The sequence below is a fragment of the Malaya genurostris genome, chromosome 2 (assembly GCF_030247185.1).
Source record: "Malaya genurostris strain Urasoe2022 chromosome 2, Malgen_1.1, whole genome shotgun sequence".
Lineage (NCBI taxonomy): Eukaryota > Metazoa > Arthropoda > Insecta > Diptera > Culicidae > Malaya > Malaya genurostris.
Window position 1 is genome coordinate 213,043,995 of NC_080571.1, and position 16,078 is coordinate 213,060,072.

The 16,078-nt window shown below is 39.2% G+C and overlaps 2 protein-coding genes across 3 annotated transcripts; one reads left to right on the forward strand and one right to left on the reverse strand.

The window, feature by feature from the left end:
• The first annotated feature begins 10,592 nt into the window (after nucleotides 1-10,592).
• Nucleotides 10,593-13,253, forward strand: LOC131427448 (uncharacterized). Its single transcript, XM_058590636.1, has 3 exons — nucleotides 10,593-10,720; nucleotides 11,652-12,354; nucleotides 12,881-13,253. Exons 1-3 carry the CDS (start codon nucleotides 10,691-10,693, stop codon nucleotides 13,204-13,206), a joined length of 1,059 nt encoding a protein of 352 aa, XP_058446619.1. The 5' UTR covers nucleotides 10,593-10,690; the 3' UTR covers nucleotides 13,207-13,253.
• LOC131427449 (bifunctional peptidase and (3S)-lysyl hydroxylase Jmjd7) lies at nucleotides 13,217-16,028 on the reverse strand. Of its 2 annotated transcripts, XM_058590637.1 has the most exons (8): nucleotides 15,944-16,028; nucleotides 15,663-15,828; nucleotides 15,127-15,264; nucleotides 14,895-15,048; nucleotides 14,264-14,416; nucleotides 14,030-14,196; nucleotides 13,798-13,962; nucleotides 13,217-13,728 (listed from the first exon to the last, which is right to left on the reverse strand). In XM_058590637.1, exons 3-8 carry the CDS (start codon nucleotides 15,179-15,181, stop codon nucleotides 13,442-13,444), a joined length of 981 nt encoding a protein of 326 aa, XP_058446620.1. In that variant the 5' UTR covers nucleotides 15,182-15,264; nucleotides 15,663-15,828; nucleotides 15,944-16,028; the 3' UTR covers nucleotides 13,217-13,441. The 2 variants fall into 2 exon arrangements, with proteins under 2 accessions (XP_058446620.1, XP_058446621.1); XM_058590638.1 differs by lacking the exons at nucleotides 15,663-15,828; nucleotides 15,944-16,028 and having other exon boundaries at nucleotides 15,127-15,333.
• Between the last annotated feature and the right edge of the window lie 50 nt (nucleotides 16,029-16,078).

Here is a 16,078-nt window from a genome sequence, read left to right on the forward strand (position 1 = left end):
ACATGCACCCGTTCTTCATGGAATTCGTCGAGTTAATCCTCTGCTTTTTTTCTTCCTGTTTCAGACTACTTGGATTGAAGTTTACCGTTGTTTTATAGAATTTAGACTACATTGCGTCATTTAGTAAAACTAAATGACGCAATGTAGTCTAAATTCTATAAAATATATAATTCTATGATTCTATGCTAAAACTACATTGCGTCATTTAGTAAAACAATATAATTATTGTTCACAATATTATTTGAGTTTGTATCTGGATTACTAAGTAATTCAGTTATTATAATATTTATTTCACGATGTATATTTTTTATTATTCTTTCTTGTGGTTGGATTATAATACCACAATAAGATCATGTACAAAATAAATGTATTTTATTTAATGTAATTTATAATAGCAAATCGCTTGAAAAAAACAGTGTTTAGATTAACATACCAACATACTAATATGATATTCGAAATGTATTAGGTTTAAAGTACTATGTATTGTGGTTGACATGGCGAAGAAAAACTTATGTATATTGCCTATGAAATAAACGTATTTATGAGAAAAAAATTGATAATAACTATAATCCTTAAATATTCGCAGCGTTAATCAGAAATCTGTTAATTCTAAGATAAATTTGCATACGTGACATAACTATATATTCCTCCCAAGCAACCAAAAGTTCCACAATTACTTAAAAAATCCATTCTCTTGCTGCTTAAAAGTACACGCGGAATTTTTGAGAACTTGAAAGTACATAACAAGTTCCGCGTGAACTTTCTCGCTGCTTAAGAGTACGCGTGGTACTTTTGGTAATTTGAAAGTACAGAACAAGTTGCGCGTAAACTTTTTCGCTGCATAGAATCTGAACAATGTATTCTAGAAGCAGCTTAGAAGTTCGTTCGGTTGCATCGCACGAACTTTGAAGTGTAGATGATTACTTAAAAAATGGGCTGTTAATCAATAGCATTCTGATTAACTTTGATAGCTACTTAAGCCAAATCAGCCCCTTTTATCAGAACTTTTAGTTAGTTGGGTGTTTTTTTATGTACTGGGCTTATTTATATTCGAGTGCCTATAACAAGAGTGCCCGAATAAAAAATATTGTAGAAAAACAATACGATTTGTTGTGACAAAACCTTCCACATCATTCATAGAAGCAGACCCACCTAGTGTGTAGCGATTTTATTTTTCAGTTTAGCAACGTCATAGCACGGCATTTAACATAGTTTGTCAGATGTATCACACTTGTGCAAACTCAGTGCTGCTACTTTCGCGTGAGCTTCTTTTTCAACTAACCAAAAGCCAGGATAAAGGGAAACGATTTGCAGCTTACGAAGTTCATATATAAGCAGCTTGTTTTTTTTAAAAATGATTATCTACACATGAATGTTTATACGACGCAACTTCTAAGAAGCTTCTAGAATGAATTGTTCCTCTTCTAAGCAACGAGAAAGTGCACGCGGAGCTTGTTCCGTGTTTACAAGTTGTCAAAACTTTCGCAGTAAGAATGTGAATTTTGTAGAAACTTTGGTTGCGTAGGTTAACAATGATTTCCATATACTTTTACGTAAACGTATATCGCTTCTTATTTTTGCGTTTCGTCTTCGACTCATGTTTATATTGAATTGTAACCGTCACCTAAAGTGTTAAACATAAACCGATAAGCAGACGAAAGGCTAATGCTATTTGCAAAATTTTTGCGCCGAAGTACCATGACGCATATAATTTTTTTAGTAGAATTTGATATGAACATCCTAGTAATATGATGTCTTTGGTAGAGGGTATAGAGGATAGGAATAGACAAACTACAATCTATAAAAAATATCTGAATAGGTTATTTAAAAAGATTAAAAAATGTATGGAATGTTATGCCAGGACTTTGCTTTATGATGAAAAGAAAATAAAGAGACAAATCCATTTATTGTTTGCACGTTTTGTGTTGTCACTGTTATTTTTGACTTTAGGTATAAAAATCACCCTAGTCCAACGGGGCTCCAACTCCTCATGTTAAAAATGGCTCAACAATGGATCTCTGTCTGCCGGGTTTGTTGAACGAAAAAAATGGCATTCGGTTCAACGGTCTGTTTCAAAATCGGCAAACGAAGGTCCCGTGTTGGCCTCCCGTTGAACGATTGATTGGACTTTCATTGGACCAATGATCCAACGTATTGGACCAATGAAGGACCACCGTTGAACGTTTTTTTCTAAGTGGGCCTGCTGAGAGGGTGGTTCCTGAAACCGGTGGTTCCTCAAACCACACCGGTCATTCGTAACCGAATGTTCGAAGTGAGCACACGCGTTTTTTTAACAATCGACATCGGTAAGACGAAGGTGCCTATCACAGCAGAGGCTGTAGTATAGGCATTAAATAAAAGTGATAAAAAGTAGCATCCCCGCAAGTGAGTTCTGTCTGTGCACCGGTTTTGTATCGGTATCAACAGTAGACGCTATTGTGCTATCCTCGGGCAGCAGTTATTTCTATTGTTTGCTACCCGCATCGCAGCAGCCCAATCCTGAGTCAAGGTCACGCTGAAGCACAACGAAGGAGTGAAGGAGCAACTCACCTAACAGCTTACCGTGACATACTGTTAAGTATTTTCTCAAACTTTTTCTTTCAACTTTTACTATTCATATATTTTCTTTTCATTTTATTTCTTTCTTTCTCATTTCAAGTGCGGGAGACTTCTTTACTCCCGCACTTTAAATATGAATATTGATGACAGTGGGGGTGTCTCGGAGGAGGGCGAAGCTGAACGAATGAACGAAGAACATTTAGAGGCTGAGTTTGCTTCCGAGATGCCATCTACCCCTCCTATACCATCTCCCCCTCCGATACCATCTCCCTCTCCGATGCCATCTCCCTCTCCGATGCCTCCATCTCCCTCTAAGATATTGCCTGCCCGCCAAAAAGTTTACCAAGACGATGGCTCGGGGGGTCCGTGGGTGGTATACTTCCGGCCCAAATTAAAGTCTCTCAGAGTTTTAAATATTGCTCGGGACCTGGAAAAACATTACTCGGCAATAAAAACAATAGATAAGGTTTCGCCAAACAAGTTACGCGTTGTTGTGTCCGACCTGAAGCAAGCAAACGCGATTGCTACCAGCGAGTTGTTCACGAAGGAGTACCGCGTGTACGTCCCGTCTCATGTGGTGGAGATCGACGGTGTGGTCCGTGACGAAAGTCTGACAATCGAAGATCTGATGAAGGACGGGGTAGGCCGTTTCAAAAACCCCGACCTTCATCCAGTGAAAATTTTGGAGTGCAAGCAATTGCACTCCAAATCGATAGATGGTAAATTTTACCAATCGGACTCATTTCGCGTGACTTTTGCCGGATCTGCACTTCCAAATTACTTGGTAGTGAGTGGAGTTCGTCTACCTGTTCGGCTGTATGTACCGCGGGTAATGCATTGTACAAGCTGCAAACAGTTAGGTCATACGGCAACCTATTGTTGCAACAAACTGCGATGCGGCAAATGCGGAGAGGCCCATGAGGACGATCTCTGCAGAAGAGCAGTGGAAAAGTGTTGCTACTGCGGGGAGAATCCTCATGATCTTTCGGTGTGCCCTACGTACATACAGCGTGCGGAGAAATTGAAGCGATCCGTGAAAGAACGTTCCAAACGTTCTTATGCGGAAATCTTAAAAAGAACCACTCCATCGACCCCTGAGAACCCGTTTGCAATCTTGCCAGTTGAAGAGGATACCTCTGACGACCCAGGCGAAGGACCTTCCTACACACAGGTTGAAGGAAGCAGGAAAAGACAAAATCTGGCTTCTCCCAAGCTTCCTCGTAAAGGCCTCAGACTGTCCTCTTCGTCACAAAAGAACCAAACGGAAACAAAAAGTGCTGACTCAAAACCGAAGCAAACACCTCCTGGGTTCAAAAAACTTAGGGATGATAAGGAGTACCCAGCACTTCCTGGGGCATCAAAAAACCCGAATGACCCCAAAGCACAACCAGAAAATCCAACAAACGCTGGAATATTGAAATTTTCTGATATCGTGGACTGGATATTAACAGCCTTCAATATTACTGATCCTCTGAAAAGCTTCCTAACTGCTCTACTGCCAACAGTAAGGACATTTTTAAAACAGTTGACTGAACAATGGCCCCTCCTTGCAGCGATCGTATCTTTTGATGGATAATTTACCACTGAGAATCGAAGATATGATCATTGTGCTTCAGTGGAATTGCAGAAGTATCCTTCCAAAACTTGATTCTTTCAAACACTTAATACATACTCATAATTGCGATGTATTCTCCTTGAGTGAAACTTGGCTTACTTCTAACATCAACCTCGACTTCCATAATTTTAACATAATCCGCCTGGACCGAGAAGACTCTTATGGAGGGGTACTTTTAGGGATTAAAAAGTGCTATTCATTTTATCGTATTAACCTCCCCTCGACACCGGGAATTGAAGTTGTTGCTTGCCAAATTAATATTAAAGGCAAAGATCTATGTATAGCTTCTATCTACATTCCTCCCAGAGTCTCGATAGGGCATCGTCGGCTTGCAGACATCATAGAACTTCTTCCTTTACCGCGGCTGGTTTTAGGGGACTTTAACTCGCATGGTACAGGATGGGGCTGCTTATATGATGATAATCGTTCTTCGTTAATCCAAGATCTGTGTGACAACTTCAATTTGACAATTCTAAACACGGGAGAAATGACACGGAACCCTAGACCGCCAGCACAACCAAGTGCGCTGGATTTATCCCTTTGCTCGACTTCGCTACAGTTAGATTGCAAGTGGAAGGTAATCTGTGATCCTCACGGTAGCGATCACTTGCCGATCATAGTTTCTATCACCAACCGTGGAAGACCATCGGAAACAATCAATGTTTCGTACGATTTCACACGAAACATTGATTGGAAACGTTACGCGAGCTCGATATCTGAGAAACTAGAAACGTCACAGGAGCTTCCTCCGGAGGAAGAGTATACATTTTTGGCTGGCTTGATTCTTGACACCGCAATTCAAGCTCAGACGAAACGAGTACCTAGCGCGCAAACTAGTATGCGTTCTCCCAACCCATGGTGGGACAAAGAGTGCTCAGAGCTGAAAACGAAAAAAGCTTCAGCCTTCATCTCGTTTAGAAAGAACGGAACTCCAGATAATTATCGGAAATACGCGGCGTTAGAATTTCAAATGAAAAGTCTTATTAAAGCTAAGAAACGCGGTTACTGGCGAAGGTTTGTTGACGGATTAACGAGAGAAACAGCAATGAGCACTCTTTGGAATACGGCCCGTCGCATGCGCAATCGAAATCACGCGAACGAAAGCGAGGAATATTCTAACCGCTGGATATTTGATTTCGCTAAGAAAGTATGTCTTGATTTTGTTCCGGAACAGAAGATATCCCGCGTCGCGACATTGAATACAAACGAAACACCGTTTTCGATGGTAGAGTTCTCACTTGCGCTCTTGTCGTGTAACAATAGAGCCCCGGGGTTAGACAGAATTAAATTCAACTTGTTGAAAAATCTGCCCGACTCTGCCAAAAGGCGCTTGCTGAATTTATTCAACAAGTTCCTCGAGGGTAATATTGTCCCACACGAATGGAGAGAAGTGAGAGTTATTACTATTCAAAAACCTGGAAAACCAGCCTCCGATCACAATTCGTATCGGCCGATTGCTATGCTTTCCTGTATCCGGAAATTGTTGGAGAAAATGATTCTCTTCCGTCTAGACAATTGGGTCGAAACAAATGGATTGCTTTCAGGTACACAATTTGGGTTCCGCAGGGGCAAAGGAACGAACGATTGTCTAGCGTTGCTCTCAACAGAAATTCAAATGGCATTTGCTCGTAAAGAACAAATGGCATCAGTTTTCCTCGACATCAAGGGGGCATTCGATTCAGTTTCCATTAACGTTCTATCTGAGAAGTTGCATCAGCATGGTCTTTCACCAGTTTTGAACAACTTTTTATATAATCTATTGTCCGAGAAACACATGCATTTTGAGCATGGTGATTTGACGACAAAGCGATTCAGTTACATGGGTCTTCCTCAGGGCTCATGCTTAAGCCCCCTTTTATACAACTTTTACGTAAATAACATTGATGAATGTATCAACACATCTTGCACGCTAAGACAACTTGCCGACGACAGTGTTGTGTCTATTATAGGACCCAAAGCTGCCGATCTCCAAGGACCATTGCAAGATACCCTCGACAACTTGTCGACATGGGCTTTTCAAATGGGTATCGAGTTCTCTACGGAGAAAACTGAGCTGGTTGTATTTTCAAGGAAGCGAGAACCTGCGCAATTACAGCTTCAACTAGGGGGTGAAACCATAGCTCAGGTTTTCACATTTAAATATCTCGGGGTCTGGTTCGATTCCAAAGGTACCTGGGGATGTCACATTAGGTATTTGAAACGAAAATGCCTACAGAGAATCAATTTCCTTCGTACAATAACCGGAACTTGGTGGGGCTCTCACCCAGGAGACCTGATCAGGTTGTACAAAACGACGATATTGTCAGTAATGGAATATGGATGTTTCTGTTTCCGCTCCGCTACGAATATTCAATTCATTAAACTGGAAAGAATTCAGTATCGTTGTTTACGTATTGCCTTGGGTTGCATGCAATCAACCCATACGATGAGTCTTGAAGTGCTGGCGGGCGTCTTACCGTCGAAAAACAGGTTCTGGGATCTCTCATATCGACTGCTAATCCGATGCGACATTTTGAATCCGATGGTGATAGAAAACTTTGAAAAGCTCGTCGAGCTTAATTCACAAACCCGTTTTATGTCCTTGTATTTTGACTACATGCAGACCCTGTCAGCTTGGAGCGAAATCAATCTTCAGTTCAACAACGCCATCGCACGGCATCACATTCAACATATCATGTCAATTGTATGGGTGCGCAGCCCTGCTATTTTGGCGCGCACGAATTTGACAATTCTCTCCTCTACTTCTATGTATGAGATTCGATGCGGACTCACCTGAGGGCGACATGCTCGCAAAAAAGGATGTTGCCAATGATTTGTTCGGGAAATGTGAGAGCTGGATATCTTGTTAATATGATATCTTTGCTACATGGCTCAGAATATAAATCCTTCTTCGTTTGTTCCCAATCGTGTTCATTTTGTGGATACTTCTAATTCTACTGTGTTTTTCGACACATCCATGAAAGAGGAAATTCGTGGAATCCCGGATCCTGTACGCCCTCAAGAGATCCCAAAAATTTTTAATAATAAATTTAAAGAAGTCGACTGTAATAAAATGTTTTACACTGACGGATCATATCTAGACGGGTCCACTGGCTTCGGTATATTCAATGTAAATTTCACCGCTTCCTATAAACTCAGTGATCCAGCTTCAGTTTACGTCGCAGAACTAGCTGCAATTCAGTATACCCTTGAGATCATTGACACTCTGCCCACAGATCACTACTTCATTGTATCGGACAGTCTCAGTTCCATTGAGGCTCTCCGTTCAGTGAAGCCTGGAAAGCACTCACCGTATTTCCTGGGGAAAATACGGGAACAATTGAGTGCTTCATCTGCAAAATCATACCAGATTTCCTTGGTTTGTGTCCCCTCACATTGTTCCATACGGGGCAATGAGAGGGCGGACTCGTTAGCCAAGGTGGGCGCACTAGAAGGTGATATCTATGAAAGACCAATCTGCTTCAATGAATTTTTCAGTTGCTGTCGTCAGAAAACTCTAGCCAGCTGGCAGAATACATGGAATAGTGGAACTCTGGGACGATGGTTACACTCAATAGTCCCACAGGTATCGACGAAAGCTTGGTTCCGGGGGTTAGACGTGAGCCGAGACTTTATTCGTGTAATGTCAAGGCTCATGTCTAATCATTATATGTTCAGCGCGCATCTCCGTCGTGTGGGGCTCGCTGAGAGTGGTGTCTGCGTTTGAGGTGAGGGTTATCATGACATCGAACATGTTGTTTGGACATGTGTCGAGTATTGTGATGCCAGGTCCCAACTCATAGGTTCCCTTCGGGCCCGAGGTATACCACCCTTCGTACCAGTCCGCGACGTCTTGGCAACTCGAAATCTTCCTTATATGACTCTCATCTATAACTTCTTGAAAACTATCAATGCTCAAATTTAGTGCTCTCCCTATCTCTTTCTCGTCTACAGCTCTACCGCACTCTTCTTTACGTTGCTGGAAGTATGGCCTGTGTAAACGATGCTTCGGAGCATGCACCTGCCTTGAACTGACTGAGTTGCTGGAAGCTACCCAAAAACGTCACATCAACGTCAGAACACACCAACGAAGCATCCCAATCCAGAATAATCTCTTCATTGCTACAAGCTGAAAAACATGAAGATTCATCGAACGCAAAATGTGTCTAAAAGATGTATGCCACAAACCAATGATGTATTCAAATTTCAATTCAATACTGTGTAGGTCCCACCCTCCCTATGTCCCCTTACTAACTGGGGAGTATGCCGCCCCGTAATACGGCATCCCTTTCTCTCCCCCTAACAACAAGACAATCGGCCACGTTAAGCTAAAGCAAATGAGCCTAATAAAAATTTTATTTGAAAAAAAAAAAAAAAAAACCACACCGGTGTCAAAAGTTAATTTCTTCAAGCCCAATATAAATGTAACTCTAGTCTAGTATTCTCTATAAAACAATCAGTAATTTGACCTCTTTTTGAATAAGAAAAAGAAATTGTGGTTTATTATAGTTTGATTATATTCCATCGAAATCGTTTCCTTATGTTGGTGCAACCGCATGAAGTAAAATGTGAACGTGTGAACACTGCTTAATCACAGCATTTGACAGCGAACTAGAACCGAAGAATCAAAATTTTCGGCTTCAAGCCAATTGTATACAGATGACAATCGTGCCACCGGGGTACAGTACATTTTAATGGGAAAATATAGTAACAATCAAAATACAGTACATTTAAGGGTGAAAATCAGTACGTAGTATTTGGTTAAAAAAAATATAGTACAATACTGTAAAATGGTAAAAGCTGAATGGCTCAACTTTGGATCATTGCGGTTCAATAAATCGTTTGAGATAGGATAGGAATTGAACAATTTTGAATTTAGTTGTCCTTTTTGCTGGAATATATTGGACATACACATACAATAAATTACTCTAAGCGGGTGATTGAATTTTGTATTATTTATTAGGCACTTCGATGATATTCTCATTCCACAAACTTTCAAATAACTTCGAAGTTCCAGGCCCGATTTTTTCAATGTGTTTACAAACAAACCTTAGTATAGTCTTTTTCACTTTCATAGACTGGTTTGTTCTACAATAAATATTTTTTTTCCGAACATAAATATGGCTTAATTTATCCTTCGAAAAATGTTCTCAAATATCAAGCAAAATATATGGTTAAAGAGTAGATTTCATATTCCATTATTAGACTAAATGGACTGTAATGTATTTTCGAAAAAAAAATTGCATATTTATTTTTGACATGAACTTGGGCTCATTCTTGGCACAAATTCATTCAGATTCAGAGTTCACAAAAGCGTGCTTCAGCGCTTATGGCGCATATTCGACAACATTCCCGAAACCAAATGTTTTGCTGTTATATGTCTGTATTCTTTGCGGATAAAAAAAAGAGCAATTTATTGGTTGTGTTACTTATACGATTGCATCTCCGAAACCGTAGCAAACTTGATGAATGATGAAAGAATAGGAACCTAAACTTGTAGAAATCGATTCAGTTTTCTCCGAGAAAATTGAGTGATGTAAATATATTGCGTTTTGTTCAAAATAGTCTACGTTTATAGAAATCAGTTCAGCCAACTCTGAGAAAATTGAGTAAAGAAAAAAGTGCGTTACATTACTTATAGCATTAGTGGCGTACTTATAGTAATTTGTGCCCGGGGCATAATTTGGTTTACTTCAGCGACAGTATATCATATATTCGATTGAAAATATTCATATTATAACTTGAAAGCTGAGGTGTACTTTCAAAACTGATTGCGAAATTTTTTCATATACTACATGAACAGGACAGTTGATAATTGTTCAAATCATGTACAAAGTTTTGTTTAGATATACTTAGCAATGAAATTCATCATTTTTAGTCATGTTGGCTTAATTGAAATACATGTTAAAAACCCACCACGCTATGTAGGAGTGGCAGAACTGACAGTTGCTACCATCCGCCAAAATAAGATAAATAATTGTACCCATTCGACTTTTGATTTTCATCTTTTCGTTTGATGAAAGCTTTTTCCGTTACTCATAAAAATTTCCATTATTACAAAAGAACGACCGTTAACAATGTTCGAAGCACTTCTGAACATGTTAAAGAACGTTAACTACAACATTGTATTATGGGTTCGTCCCATTTTAGCAAACCAACATCTGACCGTTTGTTAACATAATGAGTTCAAAAGAGGATAATTCACTTTGCGGATGTACTACCTGTGTTTGTCTACTCCATGGAAATTTCGCACCAAATGATGTACGTGCGAAGAAAACAAACAGCAGATTTGTCTGCTAGAATGAGATACAACTACAGCGTGGAGACTTTTGTCTCCAAACTTTACCCACGGGTGCCGAATCCACAAACGGGTAGATGTTCTTCGCTTTCAATTGTAGATAGTATAAAGTCGGAGCAATAGGTACTGTTCGGCTTTATTGATATAAGCACTCGTGTTTCGTTGGTTCGATAGCATAGTCAATCGAATCTCGTGCGGGACAAGATCGTTAGCAAAGTTTTATAGGATCAGTAGCAAACATGCTGGGTGGCGAATGGACAAACCAAAAGGTGAGTAACCTTTCATTGTGAGTTCTAATTCCTGGTAGTGTTTCATCCAGTTTTATTGGTCGTGACAAAGTGCAAATACGGTGTTCGACAAGTTATGTTTTATTCGACCAGATTCCACAGCCATTGCTTGTACTGCATTTTAGTGTAAGTATTGTAGTACGGCCATGACTGAGGGCTTCTGGTTGCAATCATATCGACCGCCTGTTAGCGTGAATATGAACGTTGATCGCTGTATCTTTTCCAGAGCTACATTAATGTTGAACTTGTAGTACGGAAATGATATGGGGAACAGCGTCTGCCACTGCTAATTAACTGTTTTTTTGTTAAGTGATAGTTGTTCTGATCTGTTAAATCTTCAAATTTAAGAATAGTGAGTTTTCGTGGGGTTTAGACGTATTGCAGTATGTTTTATTAAGATTTGTAGTACGGCTAGAACTCCACGGAAAGTTGCGTTCGTTGCGTCGAACGATAAGATTCAACCATAAGAATACGTTACAGAAACGGATTGTATTGTTTTGGAGTACATTTAGCGGTGGTTGTAATATCTATTGTGTCAATTATGGATTCCATTGTTGCCGTATTTGTTGTGTAGTACCACATGAGTGAATAATATTCGTGAAGTTTAGTCGTGTTGCATCATAAGTTCATTGTAGTACGGCTAGAACTCCACGGATATGTTCATTTACAACATCAAGATGTGATTTTACACTATAAAGTGTAGTAAAAGATTGTGTTAATTTGACAATTGAAGTTCAGATTCGTATGTGTGTTTGTGCAGCAGAGATTACAAAATTGATCAACATTTCCGTTTGTGAAATAATTTAATTGTGTAATTGACGTGATAAAGAACTATGAGCAATTGAAACTTTTAAACTGCTACAAATACAAATCTTGTGAGAACGCTGCTTGATCTGTCTTATTATCATTTCAGATGCCCGCGAAAAATAATCAAGAACCTTCCAATTTCAATGTAATGCATAAAAAATTTAAGAAAGATCATACATTAGTTTTGGAACATAAACGATGTATACCTAATAGTAATGCAGTGTTGAAAACTGATATCACCAACAGTGAACAGTTGTGTAACCGAGTTCAAATGCAAACAACATCACAAACCAGAGATTGTCCAGCTTTAACAATGTTTTCTTCATCGGAAAGCTATCGATCAACTCCATCGCCGGATTTCGTTTTGAGTTCAAGTCAAACATCGTCGCCATTGTTCGCAGGTTTTCAACAAATTGCGCCAATACCTAAAACCTTGGTTGCGTTTTCGAACTACTTTCAGTCCCATGTGGATGCAAAAGCGCCCGGTCTGACGATGAAAACCTATGTAGACCATGACTATACACAATCACCATCTCCCAAATCTGTTACAACTCTTAGTTGTAGGTCTACGTCACCATCCTTGGAGGTGGAGACTACGATAACTGCTGATCGTGCACCCTCGGATTCTGGAAATTCTACCATGCCGGATGAAATAAATCCATTATGCATGAATGATTGGTACCGGGATTTACTTAAGACAGAATTCGCTCCACGATTCCAAGAGGAAATGGGTCTGATCATGCAGAGCTCCGCTTTGCAAAAAGAGCAATTTTTGACTGTGAAGATGACTGAATTGCCAAGCGATATAGGTAGGTATTATCGTGCTAATTTACATATTCCCCTTACTCTTGCAACGTTGTATTCTGATATACGTATCCTTGGCACACAAAATGAAGTGCATCACTGTAGTATCTACAAAACTGGTAAAACCCATAACCTTTCTGGATTAAATTCTCCAGGCCTAGAACCCTCGACAAAACAGGTAAAACGCGCAAAGGTGGTTTTGTCATGTACTTAGATCAACACGATACAAAACAGGTACCATTTTATGGTCGAGGGTGCGCGGCTCAGCTTAATTTTATTACACTTTGGTGGAGTTTTTGTCGAGTTCCTTTCTCTACCTAACGTGAATGATTTTGTAATTATAGGTTTAACAGCTTTTCTTAGTTAAAGGTGTGGCATTTTTGCTTCTCGCACGATAAGGAAAGCGATTCGTAAATATAAATATTACCAACATAAATTAAAACCGCCCTCCTAAACGACTATTTATGTTTGCAAAGTACAGAACTATTTGCAAAAATATCTGAATTCGCTTCATTTTCAACTCTATTTCAGAATACAATCCAAACAAATCCCGTCTCAGAAAAATTTATGAAAACCCCTCCGAAGCTGCCGATCGAGAGCGCAACAATCTGGCATCACGAAGATCACGTTTCAAGAAGAAGATTGCACAGCAAATCACCAACATGCACCTGGAGTTTGATCGCACCGAAAATGCTCAACTTTATGCTATCCAGAGCTGGATCGGTAACATTGTATTCGAGCTTGAATCCAAGTGGTTGGAGAGTGGGGCAACATCAGAAGAGTTGTATGAGCTGAGACATAGCTGCGGATTTCCGCAGAATCAACCAGAAACAGGACAGGTTTCGGAGCTTTACTAATGGAAGGGAATTAGATATATTATTCGAATTTTATCTATTGACGCAATTTTATTACCAGTGTTAGATGCATAACATATCAGTGTGTTTATTTTACCGTGTATTACTTGTTTAATTGTTACTAGTTAAGTCTTGAAAAATTATGTGCAATATAGTACAACTCTATGTACACAAAAGAAAATGATCGGTGTATTTCAACACCGATTCACAATCTGGTTTAAATAAAGCATAAATAATTTCAACCAAGCATCTCACGGCCTTCTTCCTCACCGTAACCACACAGTTTTTCCATCATTTTATAGTAACAGTAGCGGGCATCGTAGTCCATATCGTACCAGAAGTTGACAGCAATACATTTGTGACTCTGGCGAACATGATGATACCAGAGGCTTGGCAGATATAGTATGTCACCTGCATTGATTCGAATCTCATAGGCAGTAGCTTCACTGTACTCGGGATATCTTTTGAGATCGGGCTTCAACGGATCGACACTCACCCACTCGATAAGTCGCGGTCTACCAATGTCTGCAAAACACAAAGCAAATGATTGAAGACAAATTTATATTATTGAAGACAAAAATATGAACAACTTACCATCGAGAATAGGTTCTATTACCATTTTTCCGTCATCCTCCTGCATGTATATACCCATCGGGTATCGTTTTCTCGGCACATTATGCAAATCTACTGGCGGAATAAGAATGAAATCCTTGTAACCGGAAATCACGCAGTAAATATTCTCGTAAGGATCTTTGTGCACTGCAACGTAAAACTTTTGTTAACACCTAAACCGAAATTAATTTTGACAGAAAAACAGATTTCTTACTGGATGTAACTGCGCGCTCATCGCCCATCCAAAAATTAACTGCATCAGGTTCTTTATTGAAAGCATCACTAGCGAAACTTAATCTATCGGTGTCGATATCTCCGAAAAGTTCTTGAAAGTCTTCAGTCAAGTTTGAATTCTGTCGCTGAATATAATGAACGTTTTCGCTTTTAAAAATAAAAAATGGTTTTAATTTTGATCAATTATGATTGAATTTATGATAAAAATAAATACCCTTTTTGGTCCAATGTATTCAAGAATTGCGACATCGTCATCTCAGTTTCAAGCGGAAGTACGAAATAGTCTTGATTCTCATGTTGTGCTAATCCATCTGCGTAGCCGTTGGGTGTGATAGCGACAACGATTTCTTTAGAAGACAGCGTTTCTCTGCAGAACTAATATAAATAAGAGCAAAATTCACCCGATTGGTGCTATATCACTGCAAGCAAAAGTCTAAACTGAAAGTGTCCAAAAGCTGTTTATTTATGTTGGCATATTAATTTTTATAGAATTAACCCAGAATTAGTTCCATGTGTTGAACTATATCGTCTACTTTGCGTCCGCTTTATATGCCACATGGTTTACACACACATCAAAGCATATAATTTGTCAAACAAATGTTAGTTGGCTTAGCACACGGAATAATATAGGGAACGTACGCCAAAGAAATTATGAATTAAATGATTCGTTTTTCGATGACATTTTTGATACATTGCTTTACGCTGAAGTTTTGCTTCCTGGCGCGCACTTGGAACGGGCTCAAAATTTTGAACAATTAATTCTAGTGATGTGGTGAAAAACATGCGCAACCAAACCACAGTATTGAATTACATACGTTCATATTTATTGTAGTAGTGATACATACCTAAAATGTTTCGAATTCCATTTTTCCAAAGCGGGCCAATCGTTGTTAACCTCACGTATGATCAATGGGATGTTTTTTGCTACATGATCCCGCAGAAACTCTAGTGATGTTGGTATATCAAACATTTCCGGAATTGTTGGACCCAAGAAAAGATCTGGAATTAGAGTTATATAAACATTCTAACGGTTGGCGAAATTGTTCTCCATCCTTATCGTGTTTTAGAGATACATACCTTTAGCCTCAGCAGTCAGTACATTGAATGCCTGTCTTAAAAAGGGGCTATCCATTTCGGTAATGATGAATTCAAAACAACGGAGCTCTTCACTGGCTGGAAGCTGCAGTAAACGTGGGGTGGGATTCAAAACATTTGCTGAAATTGGCAGTAGTTATTTGTTCTGTATATACATGTGTAAGCAAAACATATGGTAATATACGATGAGAACGTACTAGAACGATAAGTGAGAAATTATTCAAATTTATGAAGTAATTGGGTCCGTGCACATTATACGACACGGTTTTGTACTCCTGTATATTTTGATATGATTCATTCAGGCTACTCATTCATTGGAATCAGCACACATTAAATTTCACTTTAAATATTTTTCCGTTTAAAAATAAATTTAGATTCAATTTAAAAAAAAACCGCGAACATTAAAAAAGTCACTCGCACATAAATACAAATGCATGCGGTGCTAGAATTGTTGTTTCTCTCCACTGATCTCTGATCACTATTTAACACGTATCACTTTGTTCATAATGTCAACGTACCGTTATTTTCAATAAGTGTGGTGACCTGACTGCAGTCCGCGTGGGTGGTTCAATGCATAGGGCGCTGATTTTACAAGTCAGTTGTCGTATGTTCGAGCCCCGACCTGGGAGGATTCTTAGTGATCTTAGCTAGCCATGCGATGATTCTGTACGCCTATGAATCGGCCTCAAAGTCGATTGAAATAGAGAAGTCAAATTTCACGGGAGAAATTTAATGTCAAGACTTTGATTTGACCTGACTTTACGAAACGAATAAGTATAAATGGTAGCACTGCTCTCACCTTTCATGTTTGTTGACATATACAGTTCACGTTCAGTGTTGTTCACATTGCTCACTACTATCAATCATTCATTTGAAAATTTTAATTCTCTTCGCATTCGCTGCCATTCGTCCAATCCAACATAATCAGTCTTCG

Bases quoted from the DNA above. Each gene is read 5' to 3' on its own strand.
- LOC131427449 (XM_058590637.1), bottom strand. From the start codon at position 15,181: ATGGATAGCCCCTTTTTAAGACAGGCATTCAATGTACTGACTGCTGAG. The intron at 14,197-14,263 runs GTATTTATTTTT...TATTTTTAAAAG, and splicing joins AATACATTGGACCAAAAAGG to CGAAAACGTTCATTATATTC. The intron at 13,963-14,029 runs GTAAGAAATCTG...TTTACGTTGCAG, and splicing joins TGAGCGCGCAGTTACATCCA to TGCACAAAGATCCTTACGAG.
- LOC131427448 (XM_058590636.1), top strand. From the start codon at position 10,691: ATGCTGGGTGGCGAATGGACAAACCAAAAG. The intron at 10,721-11,651 runs GTGAGTAACCTT...TTATCATTTCAG, and splicing joins GCGAATGGACAAACCAAAAG to ATGCCCGCGAAAAATAATCA. The intron at 12,355-12,880 runs GTAGGTATTATC...ACTCTATTTCAG, and splicing joins TGAATTGCCAAGCGATATAG to AATACAATCCAAACAAATCC.